General features: G+C 35.2%; 1 protein-coding gene across 8 annotated transcripts in view; it reads right to left on the minus strand.

The window, feature by feature from the left end:
• Positions 1 to 1409: 1409 nt before the first annotated feature.
• The window catches only part of OSBPL8 (oxysterol binding protein like 8), a 162423-nt gene continuing 142177 nt past the window's right edge, over positions 1410 to 21655 (minus strand). For all 8 annotated transcript variants that reach the window (XM_020886126.2, XM_070454232.1, XM_070454231.1 and 5 more), the window contains 8 exons: positions 18693 to 18790; positions 16346 to 16435; positions 14993 to 15129; positions 12834 to 13019; positions 12399 to 12486; positions 9606 to 9711; positions 7791 to 7893; positions 1410 to 5624 (listed from right to left, as the gene is read on the minus strand). In XM_020886126.2, the coding sequence (XP_020741785.1) occupies positions 5492 to 5624; positions 7791 to 7893; positions 9606 to 9711; positions 12399 to 12486; positions 12834 to 13019; positions 14993 to 15129; positions 16346 to 16435; positions 18693 to 18790 (941 nt within the window). In that variant the 3' untranslated portion in view covers positions 1410 to 5491. The remainder of the gene's footprint in view (positions 5625 to 7790; positions 7894 to 9605; positions 9712 to 12398; positions 12487 to 12833; positions 13020 to 14992; positions 15130 to 16345; positions 16436 to 18692; positions 18791 to 21655) is intronic.

Genomic DNA, 21655 nt, shown 5'->3' on the forward strand with positions numbered 1-21655 from the left:
TGCCTCTTGAGAAACCTGTATGCAGGTCAGGAAGCAACAGTTAGAACCGGACATGGAACAACAGACTGGTTCCAAATAGGAAAAGGAGTATGTCAAGGCTGTATACTGTGACCCTGCTTGTTTAACTTATATACAGAGTACATCATGAAACATTGGGCTGGATGAAGCACAAGCTGGAATCAAGACTGCCGGGAGAAATATCAATCACCTCAGATATGCAGATGACACCACCCTTATGGCAGAAAGTGAAGAGGAACTAAAGAGCCTCTTGATGAAAGCAAAAGAGGAGAGTGAAAAAGTTGGCTTAAAGCTCAACATTCAGAAAACAAAGATCATGGCATCCAGTCCCATCACTTCATGACAAATAGATGGGGAAACAGTGGAAACAGTGGCTGACTTTACTTTGGGGGGCTCCAAAATGACTGCAGGTGGTGATTGCAGCCGTGAAATTAAAAGACTCTTACTCCTTAGAAGGAAAGTTATGACCAACCTAGACAGCATATTAAAAAGCAGAGACATTACTTTGCCAACAAAGGTCCGTCTAGTCAAAGCTATGGTTTTTCCAGTAGTCATGTATGCATGTGAGTTGGACTGTAAAGAAAGCTGAGCACCGAAAAATTGATGCTTTTGAATTGCAGCATTGGAGAAGACTCTTGAGAGCCCCTTGGACTGCAAGGAGATCCAATCAGTCCATCGTAAAGGAGATCAGTCCTGGGTGTTCATTTGAAGGACTGATGTTGAAGCTGAAACTCCAATACTTTGGCCACATGATGCAAAGAGATGACTCATTTGAAAAGACCCTGATTCTGGGAAAGATTGAAGGCAGGAAAAGGGGATGACAGAGGATGAGATGGTTGGATGGCATCACCAACTCAATGGACATGGGTTTGGGTGGACTCCAGGAGTTGGTGATGGACAGGGAGGCCTGGCGTGCTGCAATTCATGGGGTCGCAAAGAGTCGGACACGACTGAGCGACTTAACTGAAGGATAGCAAGGTTTTTTTCCTTATCCATCACAAAGGGGCTACTTGATTTGAGCAATGGATTATTACAAACATTTAAAAGTAAAGTGCTTCTATCAGAGTTCTATTTAAGTGTACAGTGGAAAGAGAATGGACATTGAAGCCAGACATGGATTCAAACTTGGGCTTGCTATCACTATTAGTATGTAGCTTTCAGAATTATTTAACTTCTCTGAGCCTCTTCATCTCTCAAATCTAAATTCCACTTATTTGAAGGTTATGGGTATTCATGAAGAATGAATGTAAAACATCATGTAAAGCATACATTAGAGACTCTAGCTGTTAGATCCCTTCACCATCCTGCACAACTACCCCCCAAATGACTTAACTAAAAACTTAATACTAAGTAATTTTGTCACCATGTTATAATCAAAGTCATTTGATCAGTTTGCTCTTTTTAAAAATTTTATTTAGAATGCCTACTTGAAGTTAGCATCATTTTACAGATTATTAGAAAAATTCAGTTCTTTTGTCTCTGCAAACATTTATAATAGGTTAGGAGTAACAGATTAGAAATGTAATACATTACAAAACAGTTGCCTATGACTATCTGTACATATACTATGCACCTTAAGGAAAAGAAATTGACAGTGTGCTGTACTTACACTGCAGATAACATACTTTTATTCTGTTTTACAAAACTGACCAGTGTTTGAATTTATAAATGATCATTAAACAGGATATTTAACTTAGATATATAGTTAACATGCTAAAAAGTAAAAAATTACAACTGAAGTTGTGTGGCTCATCAGTTCAAATATTTCATGGCATTTTTTTCTTTAAATTTATTATTTTAATTCTCAAATAATTTTTCATGATAAATTCAGAAAGAAAATTTTCTAAATATTTTAGAAAGTATATTCACATTCATTTTGTCATGGGTTTCTTGTGGCTCTTCTAAATATGTTAATCACATTAAGGAGACACTGGTCCTATACAGTTTTAACAGTCCATCTTCAATTAAAACTGTAACAAAACAAACAGCATGTTAAGAGTAACAAAAAGTAAATTAAATATACTAAATTCACACTATAGGTAAACAAAATAAAACCAAATTACATAACAGTGGCAAGTTATACAGGTTAAAGAATCTCTTTTTCCACATAGTCAAATAAGATAGAAGTTCAAATGTAAACTTAGTGATCTGTGTGGGATTCCTCCCCTCTCAGCTATGGTTCAAATTGGAAAATTTGGTATAAATGCTAATTTTAATATTTCTGTGCATTTAACATAATTCAAAATAATCTTCAGCGTCATGTATGGCTCATCAAATGTCATTTATCACTGTATGTCAAACAAAAAAACCCCAAATATATTCACTGTTCACTAGAAATGCGAAAACACTGGAAAAAATGGAATTTTATATATTTGTTTTCTTAAAATATTTGACCAAGATATTCTTCAAAAAAGGTAAAACTGCCTTCTCCACATAATTTTGTGTATATATGGCACAAGCTGACACCCTAAAACAGGAATTCCATCAAAAAGGCACTGTTTAACAATACTCAGAATAATTTGACAAGTCTACTTCAGTGATGTCTGAAAGTGAAGAATATATTTGAGATGGGTAAATGGACAAACCCTTATAAAAGTACAGCATTACTGTTTAAATATACTATAGCTATATAAAAGGAAATAAAGTGACACAGAGAAATGACCCTTTTATGACAATTAAGCCTATAAACACTTTGAATCCTATTACAGTTCTGTAACACAAAAATGACAAAATTATTTTCTTAAAGGCACAAAAGCGTGAATACTAAATCAGAGTTGTATTTTACAAGGCCAACTTTTTCAATGGAATGGTAACAAAAATTACACTGTACCTTTATAAGTAATACAAAAAAAGTAGTGATATGAAATACAAATGAAATATCTACCGCTGAAACTTGCTTATATCACACACCCTATTTATTGTCTTTTCTTAGGCCAGCTACATCTCATTAAATGGTAGATAACTGAAGGCATAGTATATTTAATAACTAAAACAAAAATGCACGTCAATAACTATTACTTATTTAAATTTTCCAGTGAAAAAATAAAATTTTTGATCAAATGAAAAAAAGAAAAAAAACTGGTTATAGGCCTTAAATCCTAGAAACCATCATGACAGTCTCAGGTAACTGGGAACTGTAAATCATAATTTTTATGAGTCCATGTGTGAAGGAAGATTAATCTCAGGTGGAAAACATTCAAAGTCAATTACATATATGGCGAAATACAAAGTTCATTATGTGTTCTAAAGGATTCATATACTAAGCCTAGTGCAAGAACCGATGTAAAACTAAGCCACCAACTCCTGAGTTTTGCGTTCAGTTCACAGAAAGGAACTCATATAAAAGTGTAAGACTATTAGACACATGCTTTTAGTGTATAAGAAACAGCATGAGTAACCCTGCTCTTTCTCATGAAATAGTTTTTGACTCCTGGGATAATAAGAACCCATAACATTTACCCTAACAAGAAAGTTTTAAAAATAAAGAAAACAACTCCCTCTCTAGTCTTAGAGGATAACCATACAAATAAAACACTAAGACCAAATGAGAGTATCATACAAGTAGACAAGCCTAAAGCCCCAAAAGGGAGTTACCAACAAAAAAACTTCAGTTTTCAGGGTTTAAAGATGAAATTATTTTTGCGATTAGCCAATCAATGTATATAAATTAATTCTAATTTAAGCCATAAAAAAGGATCAAGTTGTACAATATTTACAAAATATATATTAATGAATAGGTAGTTGAGCATAATATTGGTAACAGTGAGTACAAAAATGATATCAACAAGTATGAAATACAAACAAAAACCCCACCTGTTCTAGCGTAGTCATACCTATGCTTATATTGGGTATAGGTATATCTTATTTATGTATAATCTATTTAAAAAACATTTTCACAATTATTGTTTTGCCAAAAATGCATGAGAAATGGCTCCTCATCAAACCTAAGGAGACTAAAGATCACTCTATTGGTCAGGAAGAACAAAGCAGGCTCTTCCTACCATTTCCAGTTCTCAGTAATTTAGTAATCATTCCTTTATTGTATACTTATCATGGCATAAACATTTGATTATTACTTTACTCGTGTCTCACGGTCTCTTCTTAGTCAAGGGCAAATGTAGCCAGGGCAATTATTTCCTCTCTGACCTTCATTTTCATTTCAAAATCTACTTTTGGAATTCTAAGATACATAAAGTAAAAATATTAAACTGAAAAAAAATTTAGGGAAAATGTTTGCCTGAGCCTGAACAAAAGGAACCTTGAGGAACTGTGGTTTTGCCACAGACTGCAGTTACTGAGAGCAGAGGAGAACAGAGAATTAAACTTCAGAACTTGATGCTCTTCTCAGATGCTCAACTTATTGCACATTTTAAAGAAACCAATTTTAAAATGCATAATTACCACCACACTAAGTGTCTTATCACTCTTCTCTTATTTGGCTTTTGAAGTAAAATATTGGTTATATATATATATATATATATATATATGTGTGTATTTTTTCCTATTCTACTGTTTCACTGAACACACCAGAATCTAAATGAAAACTAAAGAAAGGTTTTCATAATGAAAAATCATGATTATCAGCATTTTATATGCCCTACAAACATCTCTAGAATTTAGCCTATGTTACTGGACCAACTGAGTTTAAAAAAATAAGAAAAAAGGACAGCAATCAAGTTTGACCACACTTTTTTCCAGCAAGTGCTTAAGTGGGTATTATATAGGTACAATAAGAAAGATAGAATCGATAGATCCAAGTAGCTGCATACCAGTTTTCTGCTGTTGATATACACATATATATATTTATACTTGTATCTATAAATATTAAATTCTAGGGGTTAAAAAAATCTTGTGTAAACTTTTGAAAAAAGCAATTTGCCACTTTGTCTCAATTTGACCACATTTTTTTTGTTTGTTTTCTGTTTGTAAGAAGACAGGTGAGCTGAATACTTTGGAAATGATTTTTTTTTAACAGTACGGTGTGTTGGACTATTTATGTTTATTATCCCATTATTTCCCATCTGTAATTCCTTACTGACAAAAGTTTTGTGCCTGTTTTATGAAGAAAATAGATTGTTACATATATAAGATTGATAGCATTTTTGTTATGACTGACATTAATGCTATATATTTCATTACATGAACATACCATAGACTACAAAGATTACTGTAAGGTATATATAAGACACAATTGTGTATACATGTGGATTTATTATACTCACATGTAGACACATTCTGACAAAAGCTAGAAACGTTCTGGCACTTAACACACAGTTCACTTTAATAATCAAATAGAATAGCTCTTGTTTCAGGTTAAGGATAAAGGTATGAAAAGTCAACACTTCTACATTTATTTCTAAGGTTTTCAGTTTTAGAAATATTGTGATGTTTTAGTAAAGACCAAACCAACTTCAACATTGGTCCCAGGCCAAATCTGATCATTCCAGTTCATTAACTCAATTGTAAAGGACTTCTACTTAAACATGAAGTTTATTATCACTTGAAGCAAAATCAGAAGAAAAATGATGATGTAGTCTTTTTGTTGAAGAAAATAATCCGTGGCAGGTGTGCTTGAAATTAAATGATTTCGAAGAGCCATAATATTTCTACAAAAATAAGCAACAATAAATGTAATAATTATTTATGAAAAATGATAGCAGAGAAATCACAATTTGCTATATGGCCACATAATTCAACTGTATAAAATTCAACTGTATAAAGTTCAAACAGTTACCACCCCCTGAACAGGGAGCTGACTATGCTATGTGGAATCACTAGCAGGTTTTGCCTGAATCTGTACTGCACACTGCACCAAATGTATGACTTAATGCTCTGTGTTAAGCATGGCTTCCCTGATGACTCAGTGGGTAAAAAGTGTGTCTGCAATGCAGGAGACACGGGAGATGCAGGTTTGATCCCTGGGTCGGGAAGATGTCCTGGAGAAGGAAATGGCAACCCATCCCAGTATTCTCGGGTGGGAAATCCCATGGACAGAGGAGCCAGGTGGGCTACAGTGCAAAGGATTACAAAGAGTTGGACATGACTGAGTGACTAAGCATGTCAAGCATAATTTTTAAAGTTTGCAGACTTTAAAATATTGCCTCTCAGTTGGTCCACTAAGGTTCTTTTATCTTTTTTTTTAGGGAGACAAAGGTAGAGATGGAGAAAAATCCTTTATTTATCAGGAAAAAAACAAATTTTATGATATTTCTAACTTGAAGAATGCTCTGTAAGCATTTCATATGCTAACAAAAATAAAATGTTAATTTAGTCACAATACAAGCTTACATTATCCTCATGCAACTCTAAATACTTTGCCTAAAACAAGCTGATTAGTGAAGTTGTTTTCTTTTTATGACTTCTTTTAAAGTGTTTTCCCAGTATAGAAGAAGAAAGGAGGCAAAATGAACAAGCAGGCTCATTAATTTATAAATATAATTAAATTAGGAAATGTGATCACTTTATCTAAGGACTGATGATACCAAGGTGCAGAAGACATGCTCCCTGCTCTAGAAGAGCTCACAGTCCGGTTGGGTGGAGTGGGAGAAGGTGAACAGACACCCGGTTAGCACAAGTCTGTAGTACAGTAAGCACTCGGAAAGACTCCTGGGAACCACACAAGCCAAGTGGGAGAGTTAGAAACTCTGGGGGCGCAGAGGATAGTGATCAGAAATGTTACCAAAAGGTTAGCATTTGAATTGTATTCTGAAGGATAAACAGGGATTTTCTTGAAGGGTAGGGCAGTTTAAAAAGTGGATTCACCGTGGGTAAAGATCCAAAGACAAAAGTGTTAATTCACTCAGTCATGTCCAACTCTTAGCAACCCCATGGACTGTAGCCCACAAGGTTCCTCTGTCCATGGAATTCTCCAGGCAAGAATACCAGAGTGGGTTGCCATTCCCTTCTTCAGGGGATCTTCCCAACTCGGGGATCAAACCCAGGTCTCCTGCACTGCAGGAAGCTTCTTTACCGTCTGAACCACCAGGGAAGCCCCTATATGAAAGGGCACACTATATTCTGGAGATGTGGGAAGTTTCACAGGACCAGAGCACAGGGTCAGTGTAGAGGAATGGCAGGAGATGAGGCTGAAAACAGCAACGAAATATAAGCTGTAAAATCACCAAGAAGAGAATAAATATCTTTGAAAAAATCCTCCAGAACAGCTAGCACTCAGTGCTGAATACACAAAAGCAGGTTGGCTAATATAAAAAATTTTAACGTCTGTTACAGCAATGGGATATAACCAATCTGAACTTGTGCTGGCCTGAGTGATAGAGCAGGATAGGAACCTTCCCTTACAAGGAACTGCCCCAGGGGTTATGACCTTTCGGTGCTGGATCATGGGGAGGTGAGTGTGGGGAAATGCAAAGGGAACACTCAAAAGGTCTCACCCACTGTTATCAAAGTATTTCAATATTTCAACAATTGGTGTATTCCAATTAAAAATAGCCATGTACAAAGAACTGTGGAAGCCTTGACTTTCTCAAAAACCATCCCACATCCACATTTAACTCAGCTACATTCCTAGTATGCTACAGCAGTCAGATGACATTCCAATTCTAGCCTCGCAGATGAGACAAAACAACCTCCCTCTCTCCCCCAGTACGTTACTGCCAAAGGAATTTCCTGTTTCCGTAATCGATGTTAGAAGCCAGGGTTCTAGTTTAGCTTAGCAATGTTATAAAAGTGTAAAGTCTGCATATGACTTCCTACGTAACAGGATTTTTAACTCCTCTAGACTCAAATGAATAGTCACTGTCAGTATAGATTACCTTTTAATTTCTTCCTGTGTTTGTTTAATAGATTCAATTGAAGTTTGAATGTCTCCCAGTTCTATCCCTTTCTTTCTTCTTGAACTTGGTTTTACTGATTGAGCTAAAAAGACATTGAAAATAAACACAGTGAAAATAGTGGAAATATTTAATTATAAACAATTTACATTTCAGATTAATGATTCTCATGTAATAAAAATTTTCCTAGACATTATTTTTATGGTTTAGAGACTAACATACTACTCCTAATACTTGGGATTTTTGAAGTTTCAATCATATTTCAAAACTAGAACACTTCAGATATATTAAAAGTAACCATAAAGTAGTTAAATTTTGGGTTAAATGAGTTTTATTTTTTAGTCAATTAAAATGGACAAAAATATTTCTTTAAAAATACATATATTAATTTGGGGGAGGTATTACTCTTCTATCTCTTGCCTACTTGTATACATATGGAGAAGTCAGCTTTTTGGGCTCCCTTTTCAGTTTTTTAAAATTAATTGTTAATGTTATCTTTATTCCCTTAGTCATCTAAATTTTAAAACTTTTCTGTTGGTTTTAGTATCTCTTCTACAAATTTTTATTGTCAACCAACAAAGTGTATGGTATTTTTTTAACCCCTTCTTGTATCCATTTCTTCCTTTCCACTTTTGTTCAGATCTTAATCTCTCTCCAGGTCTCGGCTATCTCATTTGTAAACTTGGGATAATAATACTACTCAAACTTACATGGTTGTAGTAATGTGTGTTTAAACCTCCAGTTTGGCCATGTTAGCTACTGATACATTGCAGGCAATACAGTGGAGTGGATAAGACAATGAATTAAGGAGCCAGAATATCTGCATATATAACACACACACACTGCCTTGCAGGGTATATGACCTTGGGCAGGTTAACCTGTGCCTCAGTTTCCTTTACTGTGAAATGGGAACAACAGCACAAACAATATTCTCCTTTTGAGCACAATGGTACCATGTGACTCCTGCTTTTAGAAAAACTTTATTCATTTTACTCCTCTTTTATCTTGTCCACTCACCTGCATCCCTCAAGCCTAGATTACTATAATCCATTAAAAACTCTATTAATTCATGAGGGTTCCTTTCCTCTAAGAACCTTTCCTCAAACTGAATTCAGCTCCCTTTCCTTTAAACTCTACTATTTGTTATTTATTGATTTCTTAGCATTTACCATTTCTTCATCTCTAGTATTATCTCTGTAAAACTGAGTTCCCCAGCTTAGTGTAAGCTTAGTAAAGACTATGGCTTTTAAAAAACTTTATTTTCTCATAATGTCTCAGACATTACCTTAATCTTTGATTACGTCTCAGTGTAGTTCAAGACAGCTTGTAAATTATGTGACTTAGAAATGGTACACTAGTTAATTTAGTTCATAATTTTGATATAGTTATATCTCTACTTGTCTGTGATTTCTAAACACCACAGTAATTTACTATGAGAATGAAAAACTTCTGAAGCATGGAACTGAACCCAAAACTCAAGAAATTCAGCCTGTGCTGAATCTAGGAAACCATCAACAATTTTCCAGATGCTAACAAGGCACAGGAGCTACTTCTACTGTGTGGTTCTTGATTTGCATGCTTCCCCTTTTTTCCTTTCTACGACTTTACCTTGTGGCCTGGTTTTAAAATTTATCTATCATCTAAAAAAGCTTTTCTTGCACATCATCCCTATCCCTACCAAACTTTACAGATCTTCTTGAGTTAATATGAAAAACCATTTTCATGTATCACAGTACAGTAATATCCTTTTAAACTTCAGACTCTTTATAATCAGCAATCTGCAGGAAGTACTTTCACCTTCACTCCCAGATGAGTCCTGGACATCAGGCTCCGGAGAGGAATAGCCTTTTGCCACTTTCTTCTGTTGCCTGGCTGGCTTATGTTTCATTTTGGGGACACTCACCTAAAAACAGAAAATCAGGTTATTACGTGAATTTGTGCTGAATTTTGTAACTAAAGATCAATGTTGTACAACTGTCAAAACTGTTCATGGGCACAATACTTAGAAATAAAAACAAATATGAAACAGTCTAATTAAAACTTAACAAGATGTGATACACTTATTCAAAGTATTTGAAATGTTAATAGGAAATATTTGGCACAAACATTAAAGAGTGTAAGAAAATATATAGTGAAGTGGTTTCCTCCCCACTGTTGATTCATATACACCCAGTTTCTCCCTCACTAAAAAGATACTCAATGCTATTAGTCTGTGGATCTTTCAAGAGGTATTTTTATGCACACACAAATATGAATACAGATGCCCTACTTTTCTAACTGCACAGTTAGTACATCTGGTAATCAGAAGTGCATTGCCATTTCCTACTCCAGGGACCTTCCCAACCCACAGAGGACTCAACCCACGTCTCCTGCATTGGCAGGCAGCCTCTTTACCACTAGCGCCGCCTGGGAAGCCCATGTTAGTACCTCTAGTTGAATGTTAATTTAACAGTGCTACTTTAAGATCATACCTGTTTCTAACATTACAAACATTCTCACCGAATGATGTTGGGTTTCCAATAAAATTATTTACCTAAAAGTTTTAATAATACCTGGATAATGTAGAAAGCATCTTACAATAAATGGAAATATTATTGTCATGCAGAGCATAATTAAAACTTACTGTAAATATCTGAGTAAATGTACAAAATTCAGAAGTGTATTTAACCATCAATTAGGACTAAATTTTCCTTAGAATAAAAAACGCAAGAGAAGAAATTAGAAATAGAAGGGCAAGGTAATTTATATGCTTAGAAAACATAGAATCAATGGTCTTAAGTCTTTATTCTTATCTGTTTACTGTTCTAAATAGGAATTATCCCCAGTTAACTATGCCTTGAAATAATTTTGCAAATCTTACTCAAAGGCTTCAAATTGAAATTTGTATAATTTTATTACAGAGAATAAATAACAAGCCAGGTTCTAGATTCAGCCTACACTGTGCCCTCATACTTTAAATCATGGAAACCTAAAATTTTGTAACATTTAGAATCCAAATCCACACTCCTAGAGAAGTAGGTCAAATAGTAGTTCAAGAGACTGACATGGCCTGATGCAAAGATAAGGAGATTGATATGGCCTGGTAAGAAGTTATTTAAAATGAGACAGGGAGTCAGTAATCTACCTCTCAGTAGACAAAGATTTAATGTGATCAGTAAACTCTACTGCTAGGAAATATAGATGCCTTATATGTCACTATATGATAGTGTTGTTAAAGGAAGAAACAAAATTTAAAATTTAAAAAAAATTCTAAATTGTGATAATATGTATATATGTATACACACACCTATATACACACACACATAAAATTTTTTTTTTGCCATTTTAACCATTTTAGGTATATAATTCAGTTGTATTAAGTGCATTCATAATATTTTGCAACCAATACCACTACTTCCAAAACACATTCATTATTCCAAAGAGAAACTGTGACAATTAAGCAGTAACTCCCTATTCTCTCCTCCCTTCAGTCCTTAGTAACCTCTAATCTTTCTATGAATTTGCTCATTAGATATCTTATGTTAAGTACAACCAAACAGTATCAATCCTTTTGTGTTTCATTTATTTCACTTAGCATGTTATTTTCAAAGTTAATTCATGATGCAGCATGTAACGGAACTTCATGCCTTTTAAAATGGCTGAACAACATCCTGTTGTAAACATACACCACATTTTGCTTGTCCGTCTGCTGATGGACGCTTGAATTGTTTCTGCCTTTGGCTCTTGAGAATAATGCCACAGTGAACGCTGATGTGCAAGCGTGTGTCTGACTCTGTTCTCGATTCTTCTTCAGTAGAACTGCTGGCTTAGACAGCAATTCTGTTATGTTTTTTGAAGAACCACCAACTCATGCTCCAAGCAGCTACACCACTTTATATTTCTCCACATCCTCTCAACACGTATTTTGTATTTTTAAAATTATCATTCTAGTAGGTGTGTAGTAGTACCCAACCTCCTTCTAGTTTTGATTTGCATTTCCCGTACGACTAACGATGCTGAGCATCTTTTCATGTTTGTTGGACATCTGTCTATCTTCTTTGGAGAAATGTCTATTCAAGTCCTTTGTTCATTTTCTACTTGGAATGTTTGTTTTTGGTTAAGTAAGGAGTTCTATATATACCCTAGGTATTAAACTCCTATGAGATCAATTATTGCAAATATTCTCTGTTGTCTTTCACTTTGATAATATCCTTTGATACACAAAAGTATTTTGATGAAGTTCAATGTTATCTACTTTTTCTTGTTGTTCCTCATGCCTTTAATGTCATTGTCTGTGTGTGTGTGTATGTATTGCTTAATTTAAAAACTATTCATATTAACAATAAAAAAGAATATAGGGACAAATAAAAGATTATAAAGATTTACTCCTTTTTTCTTCTAAGAGTTTTATAATTTTAGCTCTTATTTTAGGTTGTGAATCCATTCAGAGTTAGTTTTTGCATATGGCTTGAGGTAGGGGATCCAACTTCATTCTTTTACATGTGGAAATCCAGAACTATTTATTAAGACAAAGAAGCAAAGGAAGGGCGGGAGAACTAAGGGAGGCTGTTCCTCCAGGACTGGCCGTCTAGTGACTTTTTTAGTACATACCATTGGAGTGCGATGTCTCACTTTGGTCTGGATAACACCATCTTTTTCATACTGTATCATATCATTAAGTGGGTCCCATGGTCGAGTACTACATAAACGAAAAAAACACCATTTGCTTAATGACTAAGCAAAACACTCAAAAACTTTTTCAGAAACTTTCTATGGTTAGATTTTCAATGGTAATGATAAACTTAGCCATAAAACTAAGATCTGTCATATCTAATCTTCTGATCCTCAGCTTATTTTATAGGCTAACTATTATCACAGAGTCAAATTTATAATGAACATCAAGGGTAAAATCTCATACTTTGTGTGTGTGTGCATGTGTGTATGTATCGCTTAATTTAAAAACTATTCATACTAACAATAAAAAATCTAGAAATGAAGGCAAAAAACTATGAGATATTATTTGTAACATACTTTTTAATTACTTACTCTGCAAACTTGTAATGCCATTCTCCTGTAAGTGAGTCAAGTTCAAATAACTTGCAAGTCCACTCTTCATTTTTTGTTTTCCGCTCTCTGGCAGCTTGTCTTTGAGCTTCTTCTAAAACATACTTTTCTTGAGTAGCTTCTGTTTGGTCTTTGGCATTTATGGCTCGAGTTACCCGCTGCCAGAGTCTAATTTATGTGCAAAAATAACATTGAGAAAACAACAGAAAATCAAATCTACATGGAGTAGGTTTGAGTCCCCTTGAGAGGAAATGATGCCCATGTGGGTTTTTGGCTTTGACAAAGCTAAAGCTCAGATGCTTAGAAACAAGTCAAGATATAAAAAGTAATGCCTTAAATACAGCAAGACAGTGGAGACCAATTTTTTTTCTTGCCAAGAGAAATTTATTACATGAGTTCTTAAATATATGGAAATGAATGGTGCTGACCCATGATGACAGAACTCTGGTGAAGGCTCAATAATCTACATTTTTAACAAGCTCCCCAAATGACTCCTGCACATGCTGATTAAGATCCATGGGCCTCAAAGATACAAAAGTGTAATGTCATGTTTCTCAACCTTGGATGCAGGATTTGTCAGGGAATTTAAAAAATCAGAATCTATGGGAGTGGGCCCAAGTATTGTTTTTGTAATGTTTCCCAAGTTATTTTAATGTGCAGCCAGTGTTGAGAATCACTGATTTAACAGAAAAGACTACTTTTCTATTAGAAGTAAAATATTTTCCCTACTAAAGTTTAGTTTTATATTAGATACATAAAAATATATCTATATTCTACCCATCTGGCAAGACAGTATGTTGGGACTGAAAGAATAAAGGTTACAGAATCAGATAATCCTAGATTTGCCACCTCTTGGCTGGGGAACTTACAGTTACTTGTCTAAAATATGTTAAAGTATATTCATGTCTTAAAAATAGTCGTATGCCTTGGCAAAGTTTCACTCTTGATGGAGAGCATCATGTGGTTACAGTAAAAGAGAATTTTTTCTTTAATGTGAAAAATTTTTTTAAGTTGTTATTGAATTTGTTACAGTACTGCTTCTGCTTTATTTACTTATTTATTTTTGGGGCCATGAGGCATGTGGGACCTTAGTTCTCTGACCAGGGATCAAACCCACTCCCTCTGCACTGGAAGGTAAAGTCTTAACCACCAGACTGTCCCTGACACAGAATTTTTAGAACATGACAAACCCAGTTTTAGAGTATAGAAGGAAAGGGCATGTAGACTTGAATTCTCATGAGAATGATGTGTGTGCAGAAACTCGTACTGAGAACTCAACTGCATAATGTATATAAAGTACCTAGTAGACTGTCTTTTATACAGCAGCCCCCTTCTCCTAACACAAAGAAAGGAATAGAAGAATACAAATGAGCAATATGTATACAATATTTTTGATGTACTTCCCTAGTGGCTCAGAGAGTAAAGAAACTGCCTGCAATGGAGGAGACCTGGGTTCAATCCCTGGGTTTGGAAGATCCCCTGAAGAAGGGAATGGCAACCCACTCCTGTAAAGTATATGAGATCGAGCAAGAATTTCATGATTTAAGAACAGAAATCATGGCCTTAATTAGTCCCCAACTAATATAAGTCCTCTAGAAGCTGCACATCCAGTGCTGTAATTTTTGTATTTTAGAAAATAAAACAAAAGTAGATTTTGTACTGCTCCCTCCACCTAGAATTTCACATGCCTAACCCGGGTTAGAAAACTGCTGCCGGATAAAAACCAAGAATCATTAGTCCCATATTGTTCTGTCTTTTTAGTTCCCTGATCAGGGATTGAACCTGTGCCCCTTGCTCTGGGAGCGAGGAGTGTTAACCACTGGACTGAAAGAAAAGACCTAGTCCCATAATTTTATGCAAGCAAAAAAAAGTTGTTTTTTTTTTAAAAATAGGTCCTGGAGCAGATAAGAAGAGAAAGGAAAAAAACAGAAGTTTTAATTTAGAGCCGAAGAGCAGCATGATTTGTATTGTAATTATTTGATATTCACATACACCGAAACAAAAATCCTGCAACATCCCACAAATAGTAAACTACTTTGCTGAATTCAAATAGAAAAAAGCGATCACACTGTTGAGGGATTAAAAAAAAAAAAACAACTCTTTGGGTTCTCATGAAGTTAACTAAAAAATGGTATACTTACTTCTCTGATTCAAAATCTCCCTGCTCTTCAAATTTCACAGTGTGCCTTATTAATCTCCACTGCTTAATGTCTGGTGTTGGATTCCAGAAAACCTCTGAATTATCAGTCTTTTTGTCAGTAATAAAAACTTCACTATCCTATATTTAAAGATACTAAAAATTAATGTACAGAATTGTCTTTATTTAAAAGGGAATTATACAGTTCAGTAATAACCATTTCTTCTTGACACTTAATCCCAGTAAAACACATTTCTAAAACAAATATAACAAGTACTTTTCTAAAAGCCCCAAATCTCTTGTTATGAAAACGTTAAGATTAAATATGCAATACTTGTCCTTTAAAAGTCTGGTTGAATAGACAAAAAGTTGGTGAGTTTTCACGAGTTTCACTTAATATTCTGAGTCATCCAAGCAGAGCAGTCTTTGCTACAGTTACTGTAGACCAGTATGAGACGCTGTAGACCATCTGAGTACTCAATATGTGTAGAAAAAGCTAAGAGTGTTTCTTAGCATTAAAAATCTGAGCACAATCTCATAAATTTCATTTTTTAAAAAAAGAGTTTTATCTTTTTCCCAAAAGATATTCAGATAGAAGAAAATTCTAAAAATAACAGAGCATTGTGACCTCTTAGTTGAGTTTCTAGGTCCATCTTCATTTTAACATCGTATTTCTCATCATTTTCTGATTATAATGGGAAAAAAGCCTATACAAGAGTTAACAGCGAGAATGCATTTGGCACTAGCATGACATGATCTTTTTTTTATTAATTTATTAGCTCCTCTCAGAAAAATTATATAAACATGAATTAGGTCATCAGAGAAGTAAATAAAAGCCACTGCTCTCAAAAAACACTGTATCTTTTCCAAGCTCCTTAGAAGAAACTAAACTCTTACGGGAAACACCTCTTCTGGTGAGAGGCAGTATACTGCGATGTGTAAGCATAGCCTTGGAACCAGTGTCTAGGCTGGGAATCTTACTTCACCACTCTGAACAAATTATTTAAATTCTCTGTGCCTCAGTGTCCTCCTCTGTAAAATGGGGACAAAATAATAACACTCACCTCATAGGATCACTATATTAAATGAGTTAATATAAGTAACATTTTTAAACAATGCACTCCATAATAAGTGATATAAAAGTGTCAGCTATTTTTATTGATTTAAGGTTTCAGAAAGCTCAAATATTAAACTAAATATTATTGATAACAGAGAAATACCAAAATATTTAAGTTGAGGCTTATGTTGAATAGTCATGCTCTTAGAAATGGAATAAGTGAACTTATAAAATCTGATGTTTAATTTTTTCCCACTGAATAAAATTCTTTTTGTAAAGCTAAAATATAAAAATACTTACCCAGTGTCCTTCCAAAGTAGCTAGTACTTCTTTTCCCAGTTTTAGTTTACCTGATATTTGATTAACACAATCACTACTACCTAGAAATGGCTTTTAAAAGAAAAAATGAAGAAACATTTTACTTTTAACATATTTACATACAATGTAGACCAAAAAAAAAAAAAAAAAAACCAACCGAAAAAGTAACTGTATAACTATACAGTGCTGTTGAGGCACAAATGGTGAAATACTGACTCAAATTTTAGTCAGAAATGTTCAGTAAAAATTTTAAATTTATTGCTGTGAAAAAACAGATAAAAGCAGACTATATAGGTCCAAGTCTTTTGAACTGTGGTGTTGGAGAAGACTCTTGAGAGTCCCTTGGACTGCAAGGAGATCCAACCAGTCCATCCTAAAGGAGATCAGTCCTGGGTGTTCATTGGAAGGACTGATGTTGAAGCTGAAACTCCAATACTTTGGCCACCTGATGCGAAGAGTTGACTCGTTGGAAAAGACCCTGATGCTGAGAGGGATTGGGGGCAGGAGGAGAAGGGGACAACAGAGGATGAGATGGTTGGATGGCATCACCAACTCGATGGACATGGGTGTGAGTAAAGCCTGGCATGCTGGGATTCATGGGGTCGCAAAGAGTCGGACACAACTGAGCGACTGAACTGAAACAGGCTAAGAAAGCTAACACTGAAATAACTGGCTTGTGTCTTGGGCTCTCTAGACTCAAGACTGCCCTCTATCCATGCTGCAGGATCTTAAGCAATAACAACTCAGTAAACATGAGAGACTTAACTCATATATTTAATAGGAACTCCTCTTTTAAAACAAACCAATAAAACAATACTCAAATTAAAAAACTTTTGAAATTCAATTAGAAAAAATATAATTTGAGTCACTGTATTGCCTTACTGATGTTTGTCCTCACTGACAAAATTTTGATGCTCCAATCTAATCCTTAAAGATGTCATAAATTACTTAAGACCTCTTCAGTCATGATTTTCAGTACTGTTTGCTAAGAAGGAAAAAAATCAAAGGGCACTGCATCAGATAATACTTAAAGAGATCTTTTTTATTAGAGCAAAGCTGCTGATCTGCTGGATATCAACACAGCTGATACTTACAACTAATATTTGGTTGTAAGCATTAAATAATTCATAGAAATAATTTTTTCTAAAAATAATGCTGTGCTGTATCAACAAATGATACTGTGAAAAGATCTTAAACTTCCCTTCCATGCTGAGGCAGACAGAATTTTCCAAAGATGACCTCAACTATATCTCCCCTTTCCTCTTCAGCCCATATGCTCTTCCTCAATGAGAACCTGGCATCCTCTCACTGAGAAGTGGGCTCTATATCCCTTCCCCTTGCATTTAGGTGGGTTTGTAATTCTTCAACTAGTAGAGAATGGTGGAAATGATGTAATTTTATTTCTGAGGCTAGGTCATGGACAGCAATGCGTCTTCTGTCTTGCTTACAAGGACACCCGTACTTGGAATCCTGAGCCAAGCAGAAGTCTAAGGTCCCCTTGATGTGACGAAGACAAGACCACATGCTCAGATCTGCATTCCCAGTCCTTCATTCACTTCAACATTACTTACATGTCGTCAGTCATGTAAATGATGAGCTGTCAGATGTGTCCAGCCCCCACCTGCTAAGTATCTCACAGCCTGTGTAACTGTTGCCCCAGGCATAATGCAGCAGAGACAAGCCATCTCCAACATGCCCTGTCCAAATTCCTGGCCCACAGAACCACTAAGAAACAGACATAGTTGTTTCTACACTTACAAATTTCAGAATATGTTAAGTTAGAAATAATAAGTAATACAACTGCTTTAATGTACACAGCTATAGCTCAAGCTGATAAATACTTCTTTTCAGATATATACTTTTTGGTATTCTGTAAAGCAATGCTTCAATTTACTAAGAAATTTCCATTCATTCTCTTCTTCTTAAATTTCCTATGGACTTCCCTGATAGCTCAGTTGGTAAAGAATCTGCCTGCAATGCAGGAGACCCCAGTTTGAATCCTGGGTTGGAAAGATCCCCTGGAGAAGGGATAGGCTATCCACTCCAGTATTCTGGCCTGTAGAATTCCATGGACTGTATATTCCATGGGGTTGCAAAGAGTCGGACATGACTGAACGACTTTTGCTCACTCGTAAGAGTTTCATTAACTAAAATTAAAAACAAGAAAATCATGGCTTTCTATTGATTTGAATCTTCCAAGGCTGCCTTTTCATGAATTCTGTGTTCTTATATTTAGTTTTCAATTAGGAACAAAATTGTGCTCTTTATTGAGTATTTATAGCACAGCTCCTCTTTAACGAGGTGATACCTCCTATTATTCTCTACTAACCTTTAGTTTGAATTCAAGTACTGCACTGTACCCAGTTTTTTGACATGTAATACTGACTGTTCCACCAAGCTCCAGGGTCATTGTGCCATAAAGAATTCCTAAAGGAAAAAAAAATTTTTTGACAAAAGTTTGAAAAGAGAGACACTGGCTTATCACAAGCAAACCTTTACAATTTAATCTCCTTCTAGTAGAAATTGATAATTCAAGAGGATTCTATCCTATCCAATAACAATCTACAATACACACACAAAGTTGGTTCTGAAGGATTTAAAAAGATAAGTTGATCCACATTATCTGAGGACTCTACATTTGCAACTTAATACTCTCACTAAAATACCTTTTTTTTTTTAAGCTGTACCATGCAGCATGTAGGATCTTAGTTTCCAGTTCCCCCACCAAGGATCAAACGCACGTCCCCTGTAGTTAAAGTCAAAGTCCTAACCAGGGAATTTCCTATTTTCACCAAAATAAGTTAGTAGTCTCTACCCAGAGCATTTTTGTATTCATTCATGGATGTGTGCAGAGTGCTGAAATATTTGTCCAGCGCACACACTGAAGTTGAAGTCAAACAAGGCGAGACACTGACTTCTGGTTTCATTGCTCATGCAGTCTTTTATGCAGTATATTCAGTGCCACATTTTTGTGCTTTTGTTGGTGATTTTACTATTCACAATGCCCCCCAAAGGCAGTGCTAAAGTGCTGTCTGGTGTTCCTAAGCACAGGAGACTGTGATGTACCTTACAGGGAAAATGTGTCAGTTAATGCTTGGTTTAGGCATGAGTTATAGTGCTGCTGGCTGTTAATTCAATGTTAATGAATCAAAAATATATGCCATGAGAAAGAAAGCAATCCGTGTCTTGAAAGAATCTGCCTGCAATGCGGGAAGCCTGGGTTTGATCCCCTGGAGGAGCGCATAGCTCCACTCTAGTCTCTTGCCTGGAGAATCCCCATGGACAGAGGAGCCTGGAGGGCCTCAGGGCATGGGGTCGCACATGACTGAGCGACCAGGCACACACATAAAAACAAAGCTATGTTTTGACTGGGTGACGAAAATACGGTGACAGAAGGCTCATGAGAACCTCACCATGCGTCTCCTCTAGGAGCAACAATTTGGTATTCGTTAGTTCAGCATTATGATGACATTATAAAAAGTAAGTACTGTGAACAATAATCAACTGTGTCAGAAAAATTAAAAAATCTCCCCATTTTGGTACTTGACTAAAAGTTGGGGAAATTCTGAGTTTGACGAGTTAAACAGGCTGTGTGTGTGTGTGTGTGTGTGTACATTCTTGGACTAATTTCTTTTTTTCCCCCATATTCATCATTTCCATAGTTTGTATATTTTTACCATGTATGCACAGAAACTATATAAGCTCATTTTGCATACAATTATGCTATACAGATCGTTCTTCAATTTGATTTTTTAAACAACATTTCAGATGGAATTTTTAAAAATTTAAAAATTTTCACACAATTTTAAAAGATTATTTTCCATTTACAGTATCACAAACTCTTGGTCATATTCCCCGTGTTGTAGACACATCCCTGAGCCTACCTTACACCCAACAGCCTGTGCCCTCTACTTCTCTGCCGTCAAAATCCACTCCCAACCGGTAACCACTAGTTTCTGCTCTGTATCTGCCAATCTGCTTCCTGTTTTGTTACATTCACTAGTTTGTTGTATTTTTTAGATTCCATGTATAAGTGATACACTGCATTTGTCCTTCTCTGTCTGACTTTACTTCTTAGCATAATGCCTTCCAAGCTGGACTAAACTCCCATGGCAGTCTTTAATATGCAAATACACAATGCTCATTTTCAAAAGAGGAACAGACTGTGCAATGTTTCCAAGTTATTTGACTATGGAATTCTTGCTTTATAAAATAATTTGAGACTACTCATTTGGGGAACACATCTTAGAAAATATACAAAGGTAGAAAATAATAATTTCATCATTCACAAGAGGCTATAATTTCCTTTTTTTTCCCTGCAATATAAACAGTGCTATAAAAAGTTTTCCTTGTTGCTATTTAGGTCTGGTATCAGGTATTTATCTACATAAAATATCATTTTACTTATTCCAAAATTTAAAAAATATATTTATCAATTCACGATTTCAAATGTTTCACTTCATGCTTGTTTCAAGAACCACACATGAAGCTCTAGGAATTACCCAGACTGAGGCCACAAGCTGGCGCTCTTGTACTTAGTACAGAGAGATTCATGGCATAATGGCTGGGCTCCAATAGCCTAGCTCTTGGTCTCAGCATGCTTACTGACTAGCTGGTCTGCCTTTAGGTAAGATTCCTAACCCAAGTTTTTCACCTGTGAAATGAGGCCATATTAAGTAATTTCTATGTTTTCATGAATCAGTTCCTAAAATAGAGGATAATTACCCTAAAAAGCTATTTTTAAGAAATGGGTTGGAAAGGATGGTATAGATAATGATGGGGCAGAGTGTTTAAGATGGTGCCATATAGAACTGCAGTACAGATTACAGAACTTGTGCTAACCTCTTTCTGCCTCATTTTGCTTGTCCATCAAACAAAGATAATATCACCTAATTTATAGGGCTACTGGAATGATTAGATGAGTTTATAAATGTAGAGTTCACAGAATAGTTGAATGCCTGTCCTATCCTGATAGTTACTATTTAATATCTTTATCTATACACTAAATAATGGGAGAAAAGCATAGTACATTAATTTTTAAGAAATTGCCAAATAAGGACGAGAAAAAATTTTAAGGAGCCTGTTACAGTGAAAAGCAGTAAATTAACATTTAAGGAATGGGTAATGGTACAAAAAAATGAAAATCACTTTCAAGGATTCTGAAATAATAGTCAGCCTCACCAAATTCTATAACTTGCAGATAAGGCAAATGAAATTCCATTATTATAAATTAGTCTCTGCCAAACTAATATACATGTCACATAAAGTCCATTGTGGTGAATTAATTCACTA

This window comes from Odocoileus virginianus, chromosome 24 (assembly GCF_023699985.2).
Source record: "Odocoileus virginianus isolate 20LAN1187 ecotype Illinois chromosome 24, Ovbor_1.2, whole genome shotgun sequence".
NCBI classification, from domain to species: Eukaryota; Metazoa; Chordata; class Mammalia; order Artiodactyla; family Cervidae; genus Odocoileus; species Odocoileus virginianus.